At 30.1% G+C, this 16,506-nt stretch overlaps 1 protein-coding gene across 1 annotated transcript in view; it reads right to left on the bottom strand.

The window, feature by feature from the left end:
- The window catches only part of LOC136982993 (ubiquitin-conjugating enzyme E2 variant 1-like), a 36,692-nt gene that overhangs the window by 14,265 nt on the left and 5,921 nt on the right, over positions 1-16,506 (bottom strand). Inside the window, exon 3 of the mRNA XM_067279591.1 lies at positions 2,572-2,720. Within this exon, the coding sequence (XP_067135692.1) occupies positions 2,572-2,720 (149 nt within the window). The remainder of the gene's footprint in view (positions 1-2,571; positions 2,721-16,506) is intronic.

Here is a 16,506-nt window from a genome sequence, read left to right as displayed (position 1 = left end):
CACCGGTCCGTGGAGATTCTTGATCGGTCCACAGAGAATTTTTACCGCTCTGCGTTAAAAATTTTCTTATATGAAAAAAATAGTAATAATTTAATAAATAAAAATTTTATAATGTATAAATGATAATAATAATTTTACAATTTACTTCTGTAGTAATTCTTTAATATATAGTAAAGTTTTTTGTTAAAACACTACCAGTCCGCAAAATTTTTTTCACAAATTTTATCGGTCCGCGGGCCAAAAAAGGTTGAGAAACGCTGTTGGTCAGCCATATTCAGCAAACGAAATCAACGAGGCAGCTAAGGAGACAAATTCCCTGACTTTTTGACAATTTTTGACAAATTCCCTGACATTCCATGACTTTTTCCGAAACTAATGAAAATCCCTGACTTTCCAGGTGCGTAGGAACCCTGTAAACATTATAACTGATTATTATCAGCTATAATTAAATAAAATATAATAAATTAATTTAATAAATAAATAAATTTTGATGTTAATGTGATTTTTTAAATTATTCATAATATCGTCTAGGATTAATTTGGTTCAATTAATCCTTCGATACATATTATTTTATTTCATAATATTGTATTTATTGTGATACAATTTTAATCAGCTAACATAACATGACTGATTTTGCATTTATAATTTTGTACTCACATATTTTTCTTTAATATCTAACACAACAAAGTAATGTATCAGAAAGTTAATATTTTCTAAATTTTTTTTAGACATAATAAATGTCAATGAAATTTATATTTTTGTGTAATGTAGCACCAACACAAGTTATTTATAAAAAATAATCAAAAAGTAGCAAAGATGATGAATTATATTTAGAGTCAGAAAACAAATGTATCTGAATGATTTTCATTAGATATGCTGTAGGGTCTAATTTTTTATAATCACAATAAAAATTATTATTAATGTTGTAAAAATGATATTGATTTAAATAATTTTTTTGAAATTTAACTTGCTTATTAATTCAGAGTTGATCAATAATCATAATGCCATAGTCTGATTATTCATTTTTACGACATACAAAACAAGATTACTAAAATTTTTCATTCATAAATTATAAGATAAAAGAATTATTAGGATTTAATTAGTAAGAAACTTTATATTTATTTAATTTAGAGAGAAATTTTTCAACAAAATTGTGAAAAAAATGCATAAAAACAATTTACATTTAATAAAATAAATAAATAACTTACTGAAATATAAACTTAAATTAAGAAAACACCTTAGTATTTCCAGCAACAAAATAATTTAATAAAATAAGAACGTTTTAGACTATTTTCAATAGTCCTCTTCAGTTAAGCCACTTTAAAACAAAATAGAATATAAAATAGAACACAATCAATAACATGGTTTAAATTTGAAAATAATAACCACAAAATAAAATAAAAATAAAAAATAGTACAAAACAAAAATTAAAATAAATTAAAACAAAGTATTAAGAAAATTAATTGTTGTGGTAAAAAGATTTCCATGCACAAGATAGACTATCAGCATCTCTATGGTTGACACAACCTTTGTCATTATGAGCCTTGTAAATTTCAAGCTTTTCAATGTATTTAATAACTTGTTTGTTAGTGGCAGTCTTAATTATGGAAGCTTAATTATCATATACCCACTGTACGAGTGTTTATGACACACATAGAGAACTAAATTACATACTCACAATAGCTGTACAACAGGGATATCATATAAGTGAAATTAATGCTCTTATTGATAAATTCTGTAATCCAACAAATAAGCAACTTACAACTACTAACCAAGAACGAAAGGTAGTTCCCAACTATATCTCTTTCCTACATTTGATCTTTAAGAAAATAGCTCACAAGAACAATGTTAGAATGATTTATTGTCGTAATCCTACGATTTATAGAATTCTACGAAATGATAAGTTAAAAGTAAATCAAAACAATACTTCAGGAGTATATTCAATACCTTTAACTGACTGCCATTTTAATTCAGACTTAGTTTATGTTGGTACCACTTTGAAGTCTTTAAAACAGAGGCTTCAAGAACATAAATACTTAATTACTAAAAACTTGGACAGTACCGTCCTTGCAGCCTTCACAAAACAACAAGATATTAATGTGCATTTGGATAAAGCTTCCATAATTAAGACTGCCACTAACAAACAAGTTATTAAATACATTGAAAAGCTTGAAATTTACAAGGCTCATAATGACAAAGGTTGCATCAACCATAGAGATGCTGATAGTCTATCCTGTGCATGGAAATCTTTTTACCACAACAATTAATTTTCTTAATACTTTGTTTTAATTTATTTTAATTTTTGTTTTGTACTATTTTTTATTTTTATTTTATTTTGTGGTTATTATTTTCAAATTTAAACCATGTTATTGCTTGTGTTCTAATTTTGTTTTAAAGAGGCTTAACTGAAGAGGACTATTGAAAATAGTCTAAAACGTTCTTATTTTATTAAATTATTTTGTTGCTGGAAATACTAAGGTGTTTTATTAATTTAAATTTACATTTAAAATATTCATAATAAACTTCTTTGTGTGATTAATAACTTTGTAACAATTTAAAACTCAAACTTACTCGAGGTGGACCTATTATCATTCCAGTCCAACGTGACAATGACATATCACTATCATCTTCTAATCCCCAACTAATAGTACCATCACCAACTCCTTTTTGACCTTGCTCCAATTCTTCCAACAAACGAAAATTGCGAGGAACCACAACACCTAAATTTATAAAATGTGAAATATATTAATTAGTTTAAAAAACTAATATGTATTTAATATTGAATTTTACACAATGTTTTTCAAAATATACATTAAAGAGATTCATTAATTTTGAACTTTATTTTAAAGAAAAAGCCTTTAAATAAAAATATTTCAATTAAAGCAGAGTGACATTTTTAAAAATTAGTAGTAACAAAACTTCCTTATTGAATTCAGAGAAAATTAAACAAATAATTTTAAGATTAAATGAAATTAATACAAGAAATTATTAGAATACATACAATTTCATGTATTTTATTGTCAAAGGGCTGCAATTTTCAAACTGTGGCCTCGATTAACTATATACAAATTTCTAGTCTGGACAGGAAGTCACATGATTTCAATTCAAAATTTTCTTGAGAATGGAATTAAACAACCACTGGATTACATTGGGCTACTTTTCTGAGAATATATTTTAATTAATTACTAAATAATTTTGTCAACCAGAGGAAGGTGTTAGGTGCCATCTCTTATTAAATTTAATCATTATAATTAAATTATATTTATTAAATAATTTAGAATATTCTGGAAGAAAAGAATCAACCCTGAGCAGGATCCAAACTCACAACTCTTACTTACCATGCAGATGTTTAGCCAGTTATGCTACCATTGTCAGTTGCCACATTTAGCTTTACAAATTTATTGGGTTTTGTGAAGAATAGTTAGATAGATGATTGACATGTCTCAATTGTTTTCAGAACTATGATGTACAGGGGTAAGACACCACTAAAATCCAGATCAGATACGGAAAGCATAGGGGCTGGAGACCTGATTAACTATTTATGAACTTTCAGCTTAGACCAGAAGTCATATAATTTCTTTTTAAAAAGATGATTAAAAATTGCAGCCCAACATTGTGATGGATGATATCACAATAAATAATTGCTCATTTTATTTTATATTTAACAATTTACAACTTCAGAGTTTTAGAATTTTAGATTTACAACCAAGTTTATTGCATTTAAAACAATTTTCATTCAAAATGAACAACTTGAAAATTTTTAAAATAAAAATTTGAATTTTTGATTTTATTCACTGCAAATTCCTTTTTAGCATTTACAGCATAGATAATGCTAGCTAAAAGAAAATAATGCTTTCTTCTACTTTTATTAAAGAAATTAAAACTTATTCAAAAACAAAGTATCAAATCATTTACAACAGCATAAATTTATTTATATACAATTTAATTTCATCTTATTAATTTAGTCAGTCAGAGTTATTAGTTTTCTATATTAGGAAAAACTGATATAGAACTTAAATTTTCAAAGAAACACAAATACTAAAACATTAAAATAAAGTGTTTATTTTTTAGCAAAAATACTGTCTTGTACTTTTATAATTTTTTTGTAAGTAGACAATTTTGAATTGGTTCTTTGTTTTATATATGTGTATACTGTAAAACAAATAAATGGTAATATTTTTAATAAAAATAGGCTAGTAAATATTAATGTAAAAAGTAATTATAAAAAGTGAATAAATATATACATATAATATTGGGTTGTTCGGAAAGTTCGTAGCGATTCTTAAGAGAAATAAATGAAATTGTTTTAAAGCTAAAAATATACTTTTATTCCATTATGTATGCGCCATTGTTTTTAATGACGTGTTGTCATTTATGGGGCAGCTTCATGATACCCTCTTCGTAGAACTTTCCAGTTTTTCCCAGCGAAAAACTGATCCACGTGGTTTTTGCAAGCTTCCAGAGTATCAAAGTTTTTATCATGAAGGGAATTTTGTAGAGAACGGAACAAATGGTAGTCCGACGGGGCAAGGTCGGGTGAGTAAGGGAGGTGGAGTAAAACATCCCAGCCTGGTTCCAATAATTTTTGGCGTGTTCGTAAAGACGTGTGAGGTCTGGCATTATCTTGGTGAAACACAATGCCTTTTTTTTTCTATTGGCCAGTTCCGGACATTTTTCTTTAATTGCCATGTTCAGCTTATCCAATTGGGAACAATACTTATCAGAATCAATTGTTTGATTCTGTGGAAGCAGCTCGTAGTACAGGATTCGTTTCCAATCCTACCAGACAGTGAGCATGACCTTCTTTAGATGAAGACCGACCTTTGGAGTTTTTAACAGTGATTCATTTTTCTTACCCCATGATCGTTTTTGGCTGATGTTGTTATAAATGATCCACTTTTCATCAACTGTCACTAAACGCTTCAGAAAAGGGTCATTTTCATTTCATCTTTCAAGAGAATCACAAATGGAGATGCAATCCAATAAGTTTTTTTCCGTTAAGTCGTGAGGTATCCAAATGTCTTAACGATTCACGTATCCGAGCTTCTTTAGATGTTGAAATACAGTACTGTTTGATGACTTCACTATGTCTGCAATCTCTCGAGTCGTGTAATGAGGGTTTTCATCCAATAATGCTTTGATCTGGTCCTCTTCAATAACAGAAGGTCTTCCTGAGCGAGGAGCTTCTTCAAGGCCGAAATTGCCCGTTTTAAATTTTGCAAACCACTTTTGAACAGTTGATTCTGATACAGCACTCCCACCATAAACATCACATATCTTTTTTGCTGTTTGTACAGCATTTTTGCCTTTACAAAAAAAGAAAAGAAACAAGTGTCGATAATGCATGTTGTTCGCATCCATTTTTGCAATGAGACAAATTAAACGCTATTTGAATAATCTTAACGGTTTTTTTGTAAAGGACGCGTCTCAAGGTCATTTATCATAATATTCATAGGTTTGTACAATTCTAATAATTTTTGCATCAGTCGGTGTCTCAACTGTTGGCTATCAAAAATCGCTAGGAACTTTCCGAACAACTCAATAATATTATAATCAGCATTTAATGTTTATTTAGATATTTTGTATATGTATTTTGTATTGTAAAGATATTTAAATTTGTAATTCAGTAGTTTAGTTATTACACTTACATTAAATGATGTAAAGAAATAAACATTAATATATGGAAATATTTGAAATTTGATTATTGATATTGCATTGTAAATTTCAAAGAAACTTACATATTTTGTTATTCATTAATTTAATTACATATGATTAATAACTAGATATTATTTAATGAAATTTCAGTTATATTCAAACAACATACATTTAATATTAATATATTAAAATGTTATCAGACTTTCTGCTATTAAAACACACCATACTAACTTATAGTGCTTTGCAGTTATTTTCGAATATAACACAAATGTTTTTGGTCCATCCTAGGACTGAAAATGTTTGTGTTATGTTCCAATATAACTGCAAAGCATTATGAGGTTAATTCAGTGTATTTATAATTAATGCTTTGTTTATTGGATGATTTTCTGCTATTTTCTTTCAAATCTTTCTAATAAATTACTAAATTAAGTTAAATCTTTTGATTGTTAAAATTTCTAATAGGTGAGAGATAAAAAATATTATTTCAAGTACCAAATTTATCACTTAATCATCTTAATTCTATTTAATTATTAAATAATTTATTGAATTTGGTGTCTTGCATTAATAAAACATATTATTTGCTTTACATATTTGCTATTTTGTATTATAAAGAATTAACACTGCTGTCTAGCTATAAAGACAAAGTGACAAAGGATTGATTTTATTAATGTATTCATTAAGATATGACATTAGAAAATATTGGAATTAACTCTGACACAGATTATCAAAATCTCTTTTGGTCCACTAATCACTTTCCACCAGATTATTAACAAACAACCAGGAACAGGGAACAAAAACAAACACTTTTGAAGCTTTATTTCAATTATAAAAACATGCAGATTAACATAACTTTCTTTCAAAGAAGTTAAAAAATATTCAACAAAATTCTAAACTGAGCCAAATAAAATAAAAATTTTATACGTAGAAGTTGTGATGCCTCATTTTTCAATAAATATTTTTACATTATTTTCAGACTACATGCTAAACATTTCCAAATATGAATATTAACAGTCACTAAAATTACCAATTTATAATACATTTTCAATTTGTTAGGAAATTCATTAACATTTTCTATAAATTTCATGCCACAGGAAACATTTACCATTTACTGATAACTTTAGCTGACAAAAAGAATCAAAAGGGTTACAAGTTATCAAATCTGCCATGTACAGTACATACTTTGTTACAAATAATTTTTGCACTTATCACATCTGTTGAACATGCTGGTCATTTCAAATGCTCGTTTTCTAGCTTATTGTTATTTTTCAATTTTTAATTGGTTCTATTATGATTGTTATAAATAAGGGATTTTCCTTGTCTTATGGCATTACCTCTATTGTGTAAGTAAATAAATAATCATAATGAAACATGAATAATAAGATAAACATGCTTCATTTTATAGTTACTGTTCAAGCATAATGCAAATAGCTAGCCAATTGTGACTTGTAACCTAAAATAGATATTCAATACACAGCAGTAATTACATTATAAAGAAATCATGCAGTATGCAGAATTTAAACCATTAATTGTGAACATTGTAAATGCTGTTGGAAGAAATCTCTTAATTTTGGTTAATTTCTTTACGATGCAGAAATTACATAATTTCAACACACGAGGTTCCAGACTGAGTCCGAATCTGTTTTGAAACTTATAAAAATGTTGAAAGGTAGAATTAAAGAAATTATAATGAAAACAAATGAGATGCGAAAATAAACAGACAAGTCCCGATTGAGACTCCAACACATGTTAGGCACTGGATCAGCGTTGAGCCGGGGAGTTCGAACTTTGACACTAATGCTCGTACACAATAGATCAAAGTAAAATTGAATCAGGGAAGAGAGGAAGTTTGACAATCAGAAAACATCGTGGTTAATTGTTAACATTCTAAAATATCAAGAGAAAGGAAATAACGGGCTAAAATACAAACACAGGTTTCTTAGTTCCATCAACATCTCTTGGTCAGAGTCAAAGGATGGTGTTGAATTGACCATCTAAGACAGATTTTTCTCACGACCTGAACTGATCTAATTTCCACCTGGAAACAAGGGAAAAGACCAATTGGGAAATGATGAGAGGGAGTCGGAACTAATCAGAGAAGATAGTTTGGGGGCAAAATCCCAAATCTCAAGATCAAATTGCAGATTTCTTCTGATTTGTGCTGCAAAAAGAACCCATGCCTTTCAGATCAACTGGTGCGACATTGATATTGCTTGAGTTCATCCAATTGCTTCATCCTATCCATCCAGTCTCCACTGTGTCTTTTATACACCCATTGAACTCACCGTGTCACTGCCCTGAGGCAAACGTTGGATACATGTCCAGGATGCCACTGTTGACAAGTTTAACAAACTATCATTCCACGATCTTTGATTGAAAAAAACCATTGTTCATAAAACATGTAAATCAAATTACTTTTGAATAAATGAAACTTATATAAAGGTGTCTTGCATCAGTGTTTCCGCCACCACTACCCACATACAGTTCAACACCCCTTTTCCATTCTGATGCAAGATTAAAATTCTTCCCCCTCAGTCAGCAAGTCCTCACACACAAGAAAAGGAAACGAAATGATTATCTAACTTTTAAATATTTCGTGTTTAAGATAAAAGTTTGTAAAATTAAACCTATATTTAATAATAAATATTCCTCAATCAGGGATACTTCTGACAGTTGATGGTGTTGGTGCAAATTAAATTATACTTTTCTGATTTGAACTAAGTGCTAAGTTTAAAATGGCAAGGTGGCAAATACAGGTATTTCTAATGATAATAGCCAGTGCAGAACAAAATCTGGCTCTCATCAAACATTGAAAAGAGGATGGCCACTTTTAACAAAAAGTAACGTTGCTGATAAAGTGACTAAGTCAGTTAACATAGAAACAATGCTTCACATGCCATCTGGTACTTCCTCTGGTTTGGAGAAAAGGAGAGAGTTCTGAGGAAGAGAAAGACATCAATTTTGAAACCACATGTTGATCTCATGGAAAGTGAAGACTGCACAACTGAAGTTTTCCTGTGTCACATGATTAAGTTAATATAAATATCACATTGTAAGATAATGGAGCAACTATCAGAAGTTAAATCAGAGATCAGTTTCATCAAGATATCAAAGAATTCAAAGCCAAGGTTGATATACTAGAACAGAACGTTAACAAATTAGAAAATCATTACCAGATATCGATAGGCAATTGGAAGTATACAACAGTACAATGCAAATAATTTGTTAAATTTATCTAACCAACATAACTTGATATTTGGTTATTCCATGACAGATAATGTGGATATCAGAGAAGCCCTCTGAAATTTGTTCAGAGATTCTTTGAAACTCAAGGAGATAAAAGATGAAATAACTGGATTATGTTTTATAAGATAGGTAGATCCTTCTATTATTAAAATAGAGTTAAGTTCCATCTCAAGAAAAAAAATCAAATGTTGTCAGCTTTTTATAATTTTAAAAAAGGGACTCATGATCAGCTTTTCAAGAATGTATGAATGAGTTCTTATTTAATTCCAGAAACAAGAGAGTGTGGACAAAAATTTTTTACCTGTTTATATAGAGGCAAAAAAAAAGGGTTAAAGATGATGTTAAGAAATGATTTTATAATTTATAAAAACAAGAAATTTACATATTTCCAAAAAGCATTCCATTTTTTAAGCAGACCTGAAGATCTCATCTTGATCAAAAACATTTGTCTTTATAGTTTAATGATACTGGAAATAAAAAAAAAGGCTCTGAGTGGATTAATGCCTTTATTAATAAGTTACTTTTCAGTCTATGTGAAGATTTTTTTCTGTCAATTTACATATAGCTATACTAATGATGGTTTGGTTGATGGTTTGGTCTTTTTTAGATGTAGAAATCACTTAACTTATTTCATTCAGCCAATGATGTAGTTAACCTGAGTGTAATAGTTAACTTGGATTGTTTGGACATTCCATTAAATAATAAATCTAATGTTAAAGTTATATGTTGAAATATGCAGAGTGCAAGAAATAAGCTTTTTTCAACTTATTTTAACAAAATCTTAACGGGATATGATATACTTGGTTTAGAAAAAACTTGGATAATGAATTTTACTGAAATAGAAATTGCACTGAAATGGAAGGTTTATATAATTATATTTTGGCCCAAGCAACTAAAAAATCTGGTGTAGGTAGACCAAGAGGCAGCACCTTACTATTACAGTAGAGCATCGATTATCCGACCCCCAATCAACCGTCACATTGGTTAACCAACTGTGTTCTAGTTGGCAAATTCAAATGTCCGCTAGTGATGTGGCGCTACAATATTTGGCTATGTCTTGGCTACTTTATTATTATTTTTGTTAAATTTTTGCGTGTTTTAGCTGGCAATACTGGCTTGATCATGAAAGGGAGGCCAGTATTTAAACCAGGCTTAATTTTCTATTTTCTCCTTTATTTTTGTATTTATTTTTGCAAAATAAAGAAATAATTTTTAACAATACAATAGCAACGATTATTATTAAAAAAAAATTTGTTAGGCTTAACATCGATGAAAATTCAACTCGAAGTAGGTTAATAGTGATATTCTAATATACTGACATATAATGCATTTTTTCATACTTTTCGGTTATCCGTTTTTTCAGTTATCTGACCAACCCCAGTCCCCAATTGAGTCGGATAATTGATGCTCTACTGTAATAAGAAAAACTTTGGGAGAAAGTTACTCTCACTGATGTTCGTTTTTGATATATGGTCAAACTTGACAGAAGTAATTTTAGAATGTTTCCAAATAGTTATCTGGCAATAACTGTAAACTATAAACTACCATACAAAAATATTCTGAATCCCTTTGATGAATTAGAGATCATGGAGAGCTGGTAACATTTTACTTCTTGGTTTTAATAATTGGCAATTTTAACACTAGAATAGGAAATGAATGAGTGACAAATTATTATGAGATAATTCAGCTGTCTATAATAGAAGAATGAGTCATGATTATGGAACTAATAAAGAAAGATCACTGTTAAATTTGTCTTAAACAGGTGCTTTGTTGGTGATGGAAAAGTTTACCAAAAATTGTATAGAACTATTGCCCTAATGACATTTTCAATGCAGATAAAATGGACTTATTTTTTTTTTTTAGTGTCTGCCTAATAAAACAATGATGTTAAAGGTAATTTATGTCATGAATGTAAAAAAGCAAAGAACATCTAACTCTTCTTTTGTCAGAAAATATGAGATAATAAGAAACTGCCATTGATATTAATTGGAAAATCTTTTAGCTGCAATGCCAAAATGCTACCCATATAACATGCAGCTAATAAAAAAAGTAATGATGACATCAGAGCTTTTTTCTAACTGGCTAAAAAAGTTATACATCTGCATGATTGCCAAATACAGAAAATCATTTTTTTATTAACAACTGCAGTTCACATTTGATGATTCCTGCTATGAAAGTTTTAACAGTTCGATTTTTATTAAAAAAATACAACGTCTAGAAATTAGAATCAAGGAATCATTCAAAACTTTAATGTGATACAGAAAACTTATCATACAGATGATGTTGCATGTTATTGAAGACGGTCACAAGAATTTGAAGCGAACTTTCATAAAGCATTACTGTAAATTGTTTAAAAAAGCAAGTTTTGTCTAAATTTTGAATAAATTGAAATTTTCATCAAAACTCAACAACTGTATCAAAGGAAGCTGGGCCAGTTTCATTACAAGTTTCATTTTTTCACTCAAAAAAAAAAAAAAAAAAAAAAAAAAATCCAGGTGCTGAAGAAAGTAAGTCTATGCCTCACCTAACATATAGCCAAGAGTTTGTGGCCACCTAAATACCACTGTTCCAGTTGAAAGTGTAATTCCTGTACAGAAGGTACTTCAAAAATTTAGATTGAAATGAAATTGTATTCTGTGAATTTTTGTCTCAAAACCCAAGGAGCAACATTGTGGAATTCAAGAAATGGTAAAAAGGTGGCTTCAGACAACCTGAGTAAATTTTGAAGATTGCACTTTTTGTGTATGATTTTATAAGTTTTTGAAATAAAGTTCCTATAGTGAACAGGCATCCTTAAATACCCAGTTTTCTATCTTACACATTTTATACTGATTAAGTGTTGTTAAATTATTTTCAAATAAATAAACAGAAATGAATATAATCTGTATTAAATACAGTAATGACCATGGAAATTGCATCACCTATGATGTACACTAAATAGATGTGCAAAGTAGTATATTTAACCTATGATCATAATTTGCAATGATAACAGGATATTCACAATATCCTATTATTGCAAATTATAATCATATTAATCAATCAGATTACAGATATTAATCATTATAATCAATATCTTTAATCATAGATTACAACTTTTCTTACTAAACTGGCTTTTACAGCTTTCATAGAAGTGACAAAAGTGTTGCTTTTCTCAACTTCATTTTCATTAGTACAGAGTCTATGGCACAAGTCATTAGCTTAATAAGAGCTGTCACATAATGTTTTCCAATTGTCAACACTGTTTTTTCAAAATCTGACAACAGAGTGACTAGTTGTCACAATTTTGCCTTACAGAAATGGAACAAAATAATTCTCCTAAAAGAAAATAATGTCAACGAATAAAATATCCAATAAAGATAAAATGAGAATTGCAATGTTTGTACAGTAGTTTGAAATACTGAAACATTTCAGGTTTGTTTTTTCATACTTCTAAGTATCAAGCATCAGATTTAAATACTTTGAATTTTGCATCTAAATATCTTGTACCTTAGAGCAATATCTATAACAAATATTTGTTAATGATTTCTGCTATGTAAATATCAATTATTTAACAACCTTACTGCTATGTTAAATTCTAGCAGAAGTAAGATAAATACACTGTTATCTGTCATGTCAATTACTCTCATTCCCATTTTTGTCACTGGGTGACATTATTACTTTCCTGAAGAATGTAGCACTAGCTCTACATACTCTATATCAGTGGCGTGCCGTGACATTTAATAATAGGGAAGCTGTGTTTCTGTAAGAAGCCGACTTACAGGGACAATCAATTAATTGCTCGTCAGGGCCCGTTCGTATTCGTTTGTTCGATAAGCCAGTAAAAACCGTATACTTCTTTAAATGTATTTTTAACAGATTATCTGACGTACTTAATAAATAAGAAAGTTCAATATAATTACCTCCGTTGTTAGATTCAATAAATTCCCTATGCCCTCTAAATGCCAATTCTTGCTTTGAAAAAAAACATATAACATCTATTAATTGTAATTATCTTGTTATAATTTTCAATATTTATTTTATATTGTCTACCAATGTTAAATTCTATTCTATTTTGATTTCCAAATTGCTTCAATTTTACGAAAGAATCGTCATTCGTCATAAATTTTATCGTCAAAACGTCGAAATTTTTTTGTCGACGTATTTATATTTAATTTAGGCATTGGTCTTTCTCTTTTAATAATGTTTTCATTATATGGTCTTGAGCCAAAACGTTTTTAAAATAAATTTTTGAATCACTAGCCACGATATAAGGGCTAAAATTAAAATTATCAGAAAAACTTACTTGGTAAAACAAAATGTGTGATGAATACACATACCTAGTACAAAAAATTCTTCAATTGTACGAATATACTTTTAAAGAAACTTATAATTAAATATAACTTTGTGAAGAAACGTACATAAAAATAACAAAATATTCTTTACTTTTTAAATCTTAAAACAATCCACTTAGTGAAATAGCTCCCTACGAGTGGCTAATGAATGGAATCGGAGACGGTCCAGGTAGGTGTGTCCGTGCCAAATCCCGAGGGTGCCGATACCGGTCAATGTCAAATGCCTCTTTTGTCGCATCACTAGTATATATCAAAGGACGCGACAGGGTTGTTGTAGATTTTAAATGTTTCTCACCATAGCTGTAAAAATCTAAATACGTTAAACTTAACAGAATGTCCGTTGTTCGTTTTCTAACTAATTCGTTTTAGGACCAAGTGTTTACGGAAATTTCCAAAATTTACAACTTTTCGGTCACTCTCATTGAACTGGAAAAATTTCTGTCTTTATTACATCTAATATTATGAAGAGATCAGACCCCACTGTATTCGGCAAGAGATTGGTTCAGTTAAGCTTCTGTTTAAGTAAAATTTCGGCTCTTTCATTAGGGTTTTATTTATGTTTCTAATTCCCTAATCGCTTAATTATTTAACTACTTCTTAAGTAGAAATAAGTTGAAACCGGTTACTTTGTACTTGAATATCTGTAGTCTTGGGAAAGAAGTGGAAAGAAATTTTTACGACAACCGATGCATAAATCGTAAATTTAAGGAAAATAAATTCTGGAGCTTTTTTGTACCTTCTGCGTCTCATTCATTAAATTTGGTTGTAAATGATGCTGCCAAGTAACAGTTAATTTTTTTTAACACTAGTAGAATTGTACACGTTTTTTTCTGCATCCCCTTACATATGGGACATACTAAATCGTAATATCACCGGTTTAACATTGAAATCCGTAAGTAATATAAGATGGGAGAGCAGAATAAACGCTGAATAAATATATCAAATATTTTAATGGATTTTTTTTTAAAACTCCTGTCAACTATACAGAACTATCATAAAAACATGCCAGTAAATTCCTATCGGTTGGGTTAAGTTATAAATCTAGTCTAGGGTGGGCAACCTTTTTTATAACATGGGCCAGAATAAATTTTACGTTTTTTCCACGGGCCGTAGTAGTTAATTGACGCCTTCTTGTGACTCGTAATTTTTTTTAGTCTGCAAATATGAAATAAATAAATAAAAAGTTAATTACTATATTTATTTCCCTTATCGTTTTCGAAAATTACAAAGAATTGGAAAAATAACTATTAATTTGTTATTTTTCCAATGTAATAATCTATTAAAGATCTCGCGGGCCGGATAGAAACTTTTCGCAAGCCGTAGCTGGCCCGCGGGCCGGGGGTTGCCCGCCGTTGATCTAGTCTACTCGTGATTCACATAATCGGGCGAGGGCGGCCGAATATTTAGCAGGCGGGTGGCTAACAGCCCACAACCGGTCCAGGATATAAATTAGATGCTTTATGCATGTGTTGCTTCTACCAGCTAAACCGGGTGAGGTTGGTGCTCTGTAAACCGCATGTGCCAATGCCTATATAATCTGACTGATTGGAAACTGACCCGGTTTTGACATTCCTTCCGCCACTGAATTATTCGAATATACAATAGCAATCTTATCGTTTTTTTCCACATGTAGTATAGAAATTTGTAAAAGATACATAATGCAGTTATAATAAAATATTAATTTTAATTAATGCAAAGTACGTTAAAATATGAAAATTTATCTATATATATAAAAACAAATGTCTGTCTGTCTGTCCTTCATGCATTACTACACCATTTATCCGATGGCCATGAAACTTTGGGAAGTTGTTTAATACATTCCCACGAAGGTTCCTGGCATATGTGAAGACCACTATTTCCCCCCTTTCAAAAATATATTTATATATGGATTAAGGCTTTTATGTCCAACAGATGGCGCTAACTTCCGACGCCCTAAGTTTGCTTTTCTGTGAGGCATTATGTTTTTTTGTGAGAATGGACTAAACCAGATAATTTTCTATCTATCTATATAAATAAAATATAACGTTCTTTTGTTCCTACCGATTCCTTTGAAATTTTGACACCACGTTGCATTCGAATACGCACGTGTTTTTTATATAATATACATGTCGAAATTCCCCCCACTGGGGGAAGAGAGACAGGATTAAGGCTTGCTGTGAAGAACTCGGCTTCTATTTATACTATTTTGCATGCGGTTTTTTGCGTTTTTAATTGCGTTTTAATAGGTTATGTCAACAGAATATACACTAAAAAGGGATTTTTCGATATTCCCCAGTGGAGAAAGGGACAGGATTAAGGCTTACTGTGAAGAACTCGGCTTCTATTTATACTATTTTGCATGAGGTTTTTTGCGTTTTTAATTGCGTTTTAATAGGTTACGTCAACAGAATATACACTAAAAAGGGATTTTTCGATATTCCCCAGTGGAGAAAGGGACAGGATTAAGGCTTACTGTGAAAAACTCGGCTTCTATTTATACTATTTTGCATGCGGTTTTTTGCGTTTTTAATTGCGTTTTAATAGGTTACGTCAACAAAATATACACTAAAAAGGGATTTTTCGATATTCCCCAGTGGAGAAAGGGACAGGATTAAGGCTTACTGTGAAGAACTCGGCTTCTATTTATACTATTTTGCATGCGATTTTTTTGCGTTTTTAATTGCGTTTTAATAGGTTACGTCAACAGAATATACACTAAAAAGGGATTTTTCGATATTTCCCAGTGGAGAAAGGGACAGGATTAAAGCTTACTGTGAAGAACTCGGCTTCTATTTATACTATTTTGCATGCGGTTTTTTGCGTTTTTAATTGCGTTTTAATAGGGTACGTCAAGAGAATGTACACTAAGAAGGGATTTTTTGAAATTCACCCCACGGGGGATAAGTGTTATACATTTCTAATAGATACATTTTGAGCCACAACAATGCGTGGCCGGGTCAACTAGTATTTTATAAAATACAAGGGAAGGTCATTGGAAGGTGGAATCGGCGCTTCCATCGCTTCCAATGACAGCATGCCACTGCTCTATATAGATCTAGCTTTAGCACTAACTTCTTATATTCCTTGGCCAGAGAAGCTATATTGTAGTGATATAACAAATATACAATATGGCTTCACCATTCAAGGAATATAGGAAGTTTTAGTGCTAAAGCTATGTAGAATAGAGCTAAGTTGAAATTTTTCAATCAGTGCAGTTTCCTGAAATCATCCCATAAATGTGTATATAATTCACACCTTCCTTTGTGAATATCCTTCATATATATATAGTACAGAGAAG

The sequence above is a fragment of the Centruroides vittatus genome, unplaced genomic scaffold (assembly GCF_030686945.1).
Source record: "Centruroides vittatus isolate TY-2023 unplaced genomic scaffold, ASM3068694v2 contig_875, whole genome shotgun sequence".
Taxonomy (NCBI): Eukaryota; Metazoa; Arthropoda; class Arachnida; order Scorpiones; family Buthidae; genus Centruroides; species Centruroides vittatus.
Note: the sequence above shows the minus strand (reverse complement) of the source record. Positions and strands in the feature narration are given on the sequence as shown.